The 9758-nt window shown below is 39.6% G+C and overlaps 1 protein-coding gene across 2 annotated transcripts; it reads left to right on the plus strand.

Annotated features, from left to right (window-relative positions):
* The first annotated feature begins 1619 nt into the window (after window positions 1-1619).
* Window positions 1620-6782, plus strand: LOC149035680 (uncharacterized). 2 transcript variants are annotated; one of them, XM_089190891.1, is made up of 5 exons: window positions 1620-1705; window positions 3761-3823; window positions 4640-4735; window positions 5013-5972; window positions 6466-6782. In XM_089190891.1, the coding sequence occupies exons 3-5, from the start codon at window positions 4654-4656 to the stop codon at window positions 6609-6611; spliced, it is 1188 nt and encodes a 395-aa protein (XP_089047017.1). In that variant the 5' UTR covers window positions 1620-1705; window positions 3761-3823; window positions 4640-4653; the 3' UTR covers window positions 6612-6782. The 2 variants fall into 2 exon arrangements, with proteins under 2 accessions (XP_089047017.1, XP_089047018.1); XM_089190892.1 differs by lacking the exon at window positions 1620-1705 and having other exon boundaries at window positions 2814-3823.
* The last annotated feature ends 2976 nt before the right edge of the window (window positions 6783-9758 follow it).

Consider the following 9758-nt stretch of genomic DNA (forward strand, 5'->3'; position numbering starts at 1 on the left):
CTCAAGCCAGCGCGAGAATTATTGAGCACGATGTTGTCACAGGCGGTGACGGTTTGTTTCCATTAGAAGGCATTTGGCATTTATTTATGTAAAATAGTCAGTATCTACTCAAGGCGTTGTACCCTCAAGCAGATGGTGGGCTTAGGCCTCTTGGAGATTATGTGACTAAACACGCGTACAAAAAAGAACGCCCAATAACCGCGGGAAATTATATGCCATAACTTTTCCCTTCCGGGAAATAAGAGAAAAAGATAGAAACAACCTTTTTGCGGCCGTGGGAAGATTACATCTCGGCAATATTATCTGTGAAAGTTACGTCACGGAGACACTTTTATTAATCGACCAATTTTAGAATTCACTCTTAAAACGATTAAGAAGTTAATTGATTTCCAAAAAAAGATTGTTCTGAAAGTTAACTTAGTGGCGGCTAAATCTTGCGCCTTGAATGTTCTAATATTATCATAATTTTTCTTATCTTCTTTACGCTCGTTAAGTAACAAGCTTAACAATACGGAGAACTTGAATTTCGTTTCATAGGAGTTTAAAAGTTCGATATCATCAATAAACTCCGCGCAATAATTTTCACTGGCGAACAGCCATGTGAAGGAAATACTAGGTAAGACAACAGAGAGTTTAAACTGAAATGGAATACTTTGCTCTGATAAGCTATAAGTCAACAACACTAAAAATTCGTTTCAAAATGTGTGGAAATAGTTCCCTTTCTAGAAAAGAAGGGGGAGACTGGGGGAAAAAGCGGCTGTGAGAGGAGTACATCCCACTGCGACTAAACACCAATTTTAGAGTTCATTTAATAGACAGTATCGTATTCATGAGCATTGTAATCTTAACAACTAAATTAATTTCAATCAAATTACTTGTTTTGCAAATGAAATCAGTGGCGCATAAAATCTTGCGTAGTAACATGTCTGTCCAGTCTCGGAAAGTGGCTTTGATAACAAGGTAATCTAGAGTGGGTCGCTCTTTACGTGAAACGTGACCATTTCACTCGCTATTTCGCTGTTCCCGCCTTGGATGAATAGATCGGCAGGCATACATTTAGAAAGTTCACCTTTCAAAGATTATGCTACACTTCGGCCGCTTACCTTTGCAGTAGTCGGGCTTATCCCACAAGAACTTGCTTAGGGCATTTTTACTCTTTTTCTATGAGGCATCGGTTGACAACAATAAACATTACACGAAAGCTATCAGGCTCGTAATAAACGACTAAGAAAATATGAAAGTCATATATTTAAACTGCGGATAAAGACGTGAATATGAAAGTGATCGTCGCAGTAACGAACACTACTTGAGCAGTAGTGAAAATAAGGCCTGAAAAAAATTCAGGCCTGTACGGGATTTGAACCCATGTCATAGGTTCAAATCCCGTGCAGAGATTTACTGTTAATTGACTGACTGAGGTCAAAGTCCTTATACGTCTTCATCTTCCCTTTGTCAGCATAAATCAGGTGGCTCACTTGTGCTCGCTTAGATAAAGATGTTAGTTCAGGTCACGCACAAATTCACGGGAAAAAAACCCCTTCAGAAGTAGTCTCAAATGTGATTGGTCCACGCACTAACAAAAGGAAGGATGGCACGTGTAAGTAATTACTATTAAAATATAGCCATTACATAATTTCCTCGTTGCTGAGTACGGACGAAGGTTTTGACTGAGCATTTCAAAACTTTGCAAAGCAGGATAACGAAGGTACGGTGAAATAAATATATGCAAAAGCACATTAATCGGAATCTTTTTTAATCTTAATTTTTCAGCAGAAGAAAGGAGGCCCCTGGATTTTTCCTCTACCATAGTCAATAATTATTCCACATCGCCCAACTCTTTTCAACGATGTTTTGCAGCCTTACCATTCAGTCAAGATAACCAAAATTAAGTTTCAATTTTTCTCCACATACTTAAACCGGTAAATTTAGTATTGCATATAGGCCTGAAATCTTTTGAAATGTTTCTATATTCGCCGGAAGGCTGTTTGTCATGAATGTTTTCACCATTGCATTAGCTATCGTCGGTGTCTATTACCAGCCTCAGTTGCCCGATGCGACTGTCAGTTTAAATCACCTCCTGTTCATTAATCAAACGTTTCTAAGTAAATCGCTTTTTACATTTTTCTGACGATCTATGGCCTTTCAGGCTAGGCCATCACACAGACGCTTGTTTAGGTAACATAAATGAGATAACACTGATTTTTGGTCCAATCCGAAGTGACCGTGACGATAGCGAAATCTAGAATGGAACGCTTTTTCTCATGCAATTTCGCTTTCCCCGCCTTGGATGAATAGATTAGTAGGTATGCATTTAAGAAGGTGAACTTACAAAGATTACGCTAAAATTTTGATGTTTCATTCGAGGAATGCTCAGCTTTTTTTTCTTGAAGGTTTAATAGCAGGTCAAGAAAATGTTTGCAAATACTGAACGTGATGGAATGCGGAACCAAGCGAAAACTTCATGGCCCACTCCAGAATATATCTAAATATATTTTGTATGACATAATATCACCTCCGTAATATGAGCTGTTTCAGTCGTCGCATGTGTGTGTACTATGTTTGTCATTAGTATAGGTAATGGCATTATTACGAGTGCAATTTGAGATAAATCAACACAATCCATTTTTCAAAAGCTGACCACGAGCCCGTAGGGCAAGTGAAGTTCGTGGTCTTTGAAAAATTTACGAAAAATCAGAAAATTCATGTGATAACTTATTAAAAACATACAAGCACAAATATTATTGAATTCAGTTTTTTTTTAAATCCCTGTATGCATGGCTCACTAATTCGGCCGCTTGCCTTTGCCTTCTCGCCGGAGTAGCCGGGCTTTTTCCTCGAGAACTTGCTTCAAGCTTTTTTAAAAATTCTCTGTCACGAATAATTGAGCGTTTTTGCTATTTTCGGTGAGATATCGGTCGACAGCAGTAACCATTAGACGAAAGCAATCAGCCAAGCCATTTTTCAAAGGCTAACCACGAGCCTGTAGGGCAAGTGAAGTTCGTGGTCTTTGAAAAATTTACGAAAAATCAGAAAATTCATGTGATGACTTGTTAAAAACATACAAGCACAAATATTATTGAATTCAGTTTTTTTTAAATTCCTGTATGCATGGCTCACTAATTCGGCCGCTTGCCTTTGCCCTCTCGCCGGAGTGGCCGGGCTTTTTCCTCGAGAACTTGCTTCAAGCTTTTTTAAAAATTCTCTGTCACGAATAATTGAGCGTTTTTACTATTTTCGGTGAGATATCGGCCGACAGCAGTAACCATTAGACGAAAGCCATCAGGCTCGCAATTTTCACCGTCTGTAGCGTACAACACCTCCGGAAGTTTGTATTGGGCCTCGCTGTTAATATATAGCGTGATCATCATGATGTACGTGATCATCATGAAATATTTTGGTTAGTACCCACATAACGTAACAAGGAAGCAAATAGCTCTGGTTGAACCGTAAAGGAGACTTAAACAAAGAACGCTTAAAATTCCAGCGTTTATGACCTTGTTTGGTTTACGGGCAACTTTCTACACCCGTTAGCTGACGTAAGCTTTTTCTCAACCTACTGGCCGATATTTAGCTTCCTGCTTTAAAGGATTGTTCGTGACTTCCGCCGTCCGTTGTATCAGTGACAGTGAGAAATGCTCTTGTAAATGTAGAAAATTATTGATCATGTACCAATATAATAGGGAAAACCCCTTCAGACATAATACCCCAAAGAAAGAGCAGCATATATGGTAAACCAGTTCATATCTATTGCTTGTTGCAGAGATTGAGCGAGGTTGTAAACGAAGCCCTGACAATTTAGGACTCTGCAAAGAAAGACAGAAAGGTAGGATAATACAACAAGATTAAGCAACATTACAATGATGACTGGAATCTCGCAAAGTTTATATCGATTAGCGAAGGGGAAAAAAATGTAGCTCTCACTATTATGGTCATATTCCAAGGCTCAATCTCTTTAATTTCGTGGCTGCGTTTTTAGACTTGCCGTATAATCATGATGTCCAAGATTAAATTTTTTATTAATGACAAACTTTGACAGGTAAGTTCAGTATTGTATGGGTCTAATTTTTTTCATTGTCGCTACAACGCTGTTAGTCATTTTCTAACGTTTCATGAACTTAAAATCGTTCGTAACCTGCTGTTTGTTGGTTAAAACTTTTTTTTTTATTTGATTCGCCGTTTAAATTTTTCCATAGATCTAAGATTACTTTGGAGAGCCTTTTTCAGGCTGGTCTAACACGTAGGCGCACATTTAGGCTTGTTACCCACTCCTCCCTCACAATTGTTTGCGTGGGAGAAATGCCTTATCTTGGCCGGAAAGAAAAACAACGTCATCAGGAAAAAGAAAAAAAAATATAACAGATTTCCCTTGACCCTATTTTTTCAGTCATTTACTATCAGCTAACTCGAACCTCCACAGACTCAATAGGGTTCTCGTTACGCAATTTCTATCTTACGTAGCGAGTGGTGTTCGATTCTTGGTCGGGCAGCATCAGTAAATTGTCGGCGATGACAATTTCTAACCTTGCGGGGTTTAGCATAATGCGAGATACTCATAATCTGAATACAACCTAAATATTATGAAAAGAAAAGGTATAATTCCATTAAAAAACTAAAAGGATATATTTTTTTAATGGTTCAGAATTTGTTATTGTAATGGGGCTGACTAAAAGCCATCACGTGACGATGAAAGGAGGATTTCCACTGTTCCTGTTTTCCTTTATGTTGTCGCTTTTTCGTAAGTATCGTATTACACCCTTCTTTGTTTATAATACAATATTTTTTCACGTGTGTCGTAACGGCTTATTTCAGGGTTGGAAATCCCTGTATAACACCATAGTTTATATGATAAAATGGTTTATTGTTACTTTGAAGAAGCGCCTCTACCTATAAAAGGTGTCATCTTGACCACATTAGTCAAAGATAATTTCCATTGTTAGAATACACTAGTCCTTGTATCATTCGCTCTTTATCTGACATCAGTAAAACACTGAAAGGTATTTTTTAACTTGCAGACGTAAGCGTTCAGGCCAATTCTTCATGCCAACCGGATCAGATTACAATCAAAGATCCAAAAACCGGTTCGATTCAGTGCCAGGGCTGTTTAAAGTGTGCACCTGGCGAGGGTCTCTCAGTCAACTGCGGAGACGTAATAACCCCTTCGAAACCTGTGCAGTGCAAGCCATGTGTGCTGGGAAAGACATATTCTGCTTTCCTCGAGGCCGGAGGGTGTAAGGACTGTAGAAATTGCGATGAGTACCGCGAAACTACGAAAGCCTGCACCGTGACTTCCAAAGCCGAGTGCGGAAGGTGTAAGCCTGGCGCGTATGCTGAAGGCATGCTGGGAGTGTGCAAGCCCTGCTCTCCGTGCTGTTATGATGATAAAGATATCATTACACCTGAGTGTCAAGTTCCAGGTGTACCAACAGGCATGCAGTGCAGCTATCTACGGTCTCACAAGTGCAGCGTATTGGTGACATCAAGAAAGAGCACAGCGCCGTCAACCCTTCAACCACATCAGTCCACGACCCAGTGGGGGTCATCCTCTTCTACAACGAGCACCAAAGTAATCTCTTCTTCAAGTAAGCCAGCCGTCAACCTGATTGAAGAGAATTCACCAAATGTGGGCAGCATAGCTGGTTCTGTTGTGGGCACCTTCTCAGCTGTCATCACGATCCTCGTTATCGTGTGCCGCAAAGTTATGCGTAAGCGCCGGAAGGCCTTGTCGATGAGGATTGGTGTGGTTACAGTCGAAAATGGAGCTGGTCAGACGCAAAATCAAGAACAAGAAAATAACGAAGAAGATGAACAAGTCGATCGGGAACAAACAGATGATAGAGTCTTTCTCCCAAACAGAGATCTGTATGAAGAGAGCCCACTTCCACACCCCACTCAAGAGGAAGCTGGTGATAAGAGTCCGGAAAAAAAAGGAGTGCAAGAGACCACGTCTCCTCTATCAGGCCAGAATAGTTTAGGTAAAAGTATGACTAGTCATGACTAAATTTTTGTTTAATTTCCTTTGCTAAGAACAAATTGCAAACCACCCTTATGTTGATTACTAGTCATACACCTAATTTTTTCTCACACAATGGTACGGACCGCTGGAAAGGGGGAGGGGGCTAGGTTTATCGATATGTATCGAACAAAATCCGGCAGAAACTTTCTAAAAATCTTCCAAAGGGAAAGTTTTGCCAAATAAGGATGTCGCAAGGGAGATCCGAGAAACAGTAAAATCTAAGAGTATGAGGATTCTTAACGGCCAGAATTGACTTTTAAAGTAATTGTTCCTTCTTAAGTTTAAATCACAAATACCACACAATTTACTAATCAAAGGCTTACAAAATCCATTCTTTGAAATCATTTCAAAAACATATAAAACCGTTTTGAAGGGGTTTTTGAAGGCTGATTCAAACTTTTTAAACACAATTTCAATTTCATTACCTGATGCATCTTTTGATATTACTTTAGTTTCAGATTCTAAACTTGACGGGTCTGTGGTGAAGCAGTATACAAAATCGTCTAGAAAGCAAGTATTCAGTCTCCCCAATGTTGTCACCAAGACGACCACTGTCACGATGGTCAAGGTCACTGATGAGAAGGTCACTACGGTTTGACGACAGCCAGAGAAATTGGGACATTTTCGCTACTTAAGGTGTTTCTAATCGTCTTAAGACGTCTGCAAGTCCCGATTCATTCTTATTCTAAGATTCTCTGTTCTCCGCACTTCCGTGAGATCATCAGCTTTCAGCATTTTCAACAAATCATTAAAAGAGAAAACTTAAAAGGACCGGTCATTTTCGATCGCTTGGAGGGTGTATCGAAGGATTTTACTTGTGTCGCGATAAAATTTACCTGATCTCCTCATAAGGCTTTGTAATATAGTTATGATCCCCTTCATTCGCAATTGCCAATAAATTGTCTATACCCCCCCCCCCCCCCCTTTATACTCTGTTAGCACGACTCATCCTCTCTATGTTCCATCTGTACCCACTCAAATGAATCCACCATAAGGGGGTGGGGGTGGGTGGGCTTGGGTGAAGGGAGTGAGAACGCCTTCAGCACACAGTCCCCCCAATGTTGTAACCAGGAAGACCGCTGTCACGATGTTCAAAGACACCGATGAGGAGGTCACTACGGTTTGACGACAGTCATCAGCTCCTTTGAATGCAATTTTCCGTTAAGTTATGCTCAGTAGTTTTTTGAGTTAGTGACAGAGAAATTTATTGTTTGACAAATTCCCCTTTAAAATACCATATGAAATGTGTTGAAAACAGTATGGAGGACTTGCATGCAAATCTTCGGGTGTAAAGGTTAAGCACCTTATAATTATATTTCACCTCAACTCGGCGCTTAGTTTTTATGCAGATCAGTATTTATTTGTGATATGATAGGATGAAGCCTTTCATTTTGAATTTGTTATTTAGAATTTATGTTATTAACCTTTCCTATTTAACCATTCCGTCATTGTTCTTTGATTTAAACTAACTAGCGTGGTCTGCGATAGGAAATGACTATTTAGGAGGTTATTTACTTTATTTGCATAATAGGAGCAGCCATTAATTGCTTTTATTGGCTAGCCTCCCTTACGTAATCAGCTTCCCTTACCGTCGACGCCGTTCTCTCAGAAGCCATCCGCGTTTTGGGCTACTGAAGAGTGTGTAAAGCTTTCACAACATGTCGCAAAGCGCAGATCTCTTAAATTCATTCACCGTTGTGCGTGTTCAAGGAAGTTGTCAATCATGTTATCATTATTTTTGGAACGGAGGTTGTTTTTGTCTTTCTGTCGTTATCAAACCAAATAAAAGCTTTTCGGTAGAGTTATTTTGTGTCCGTTTTTACTAGACCAATTATTCAACTCAGGCTTGTCGAATATGAAATTATACGAGAGATTGGAAACTGAAAGTACTTACCCTTATACACACCCCTATTCCAATGATAGTTTTTTGCCCTCGCAGGGTTCTGGCTCAGAGGTCGGAACCCGAGGAGGCAATATAGACTACCCGCGTTTAGGGAGAAATAAGAAATGACGCATGATCGATAGAGTAAGTGGGAAAACTCGATTTGTCCTGAATGCGGCGCGCAAAGGATCTACAAAATTGGTTAACAAGTTTAAAGTTACAGGATGTGTCATTCGCACGTCCTACACTATTTGTGTTTGTAGTCGATTGATATTCCCCTTTTAGGCACAGCGGAAGGATCGCGTTATTTTTTTTATGCAATTATCTTTGCTGACTCAGCATTAATGATGATAAAAGGAAACTCAAGGTTTCGAAAGAAAGTATCATTCTTGATATATTGGCGTTTCTTGGGGGGTTAAAGCTTTAATAATTTCTCTTGACGCGTTCTCTCGTCTTGTGATCTCAACAATCGAATATGGTTTGAAAAACATGAAGAAGCTAGCCGATGAATATAACCTAGTTAGAAACAATTTACCTCCAACCCGTCTTGGAGGCATTTTCTCTTCTGTTCGAAATGTTAGACTAAAATCCTAATACAAAAAAAATCTTAAAGAGAGAAATTAATCTTAATTATCTTCTTTCCTAAGACTGTAAAGACGAAAAGCGTGTTTTAAAGCGTTTGACTCCTGTCATAGCGGTCAACGTGCATTAAGCGGTCACCCCGCCATTCCCCGTGGGTGACCACGAACAGGTTCGAGTGTACTCAGGTTCCGCACAGAAGCAAGTTTTTATTTTTCCTATTTTTAAATAATGCACGTTGACTGCTATGATAGGAGTCAAACGCTTTAAAATACGCGTTTCGTCCTAACAGTCTTAAGAAAGAAGATAATCTGCAACGGGTCATTTGAACTCAAAGAACTAACATTGTTTTCAGGAGATAAACATGGAATAAATTTAACTTGGGGAATTATTCCTAGTTTTAAACTGACTTTATCTGACCGATCAATACAGGTGGGACGGCAATAGAGACAACCCGTTGGAACTCAGCCAAAGGTGACCGCTTAACAGAGGTTGAAATTAAACTTTAACGAAAGAAAAAATCTCGGGACTTCGACAACTGAACACTTAATACAGGTTAAACTGTAACTGATGGTTCGGTCCTAGATGGACGATGCCAGTGATATCGACCGTCTCTATCAACCATATTTTGACACTAACGCTAACTTTAAGATTTTTTTTGTATTAGGATTTTAGTCTAACATTTCGAACAGAAGAGAAAATGCCTCCAAAATCTAAAAAAATTGTCAAACAATGGATTATTGTGTCCACAGTACACTAGGAAACCGCTTAATTGACAACCGGGAACTGCTCAATCCCGTAAATACCTGAGATGGTCACATGACCGTCGAATTCTCTGCTTATCAGTTGACGTAAGCTGCGGGCTTTGTGTTCCCACCGCGTGGCCAAATCATTTAGATCAATCGTTGAGAAGACTTCTGTAACTTCAAACATCCGGTGATCAATCCTGAGCTTGCAATAGGAGGCTGTTTATAAGGTATTCGTGTATACAATTATTTTTGTTTGTTGTTTTTTCCTGCATGTTTCGGGGTATTTGGTACAATGACGGTTTAAGGTTATCGATAATTCCAGCCTGAATTTTACCGCCTACATCTAGACGACAACGTTGCATTTACATTCACTGAGCATGGAAATTTATGGTTTTTGAGCGTTATCAATCAGACTGAAAACGCAAACGAAACCTAGAAGCTGCCGGGCTGGACCGCATTTAAAACTAACATAACAATGACGAAGCTAAAAACAAACACAGCCTTCGGGGTGATATGGAAATTTTCTTGATCTTTA

This window comes from Pocillopora damicornis, chromosome 13 (assembly GCF_964200805.1).
Source record: "Pocillopora damicornis chromosome 13, jaPocDami1.2, whole genome shotgun sequence".
Taxonomy (NCBI): Eukaryota; Metazoa; Cnidaria; class Anthozoa; order Scleractinia; family Pocilloporidae; genus Pocillopora; species Pocillopora damicornis.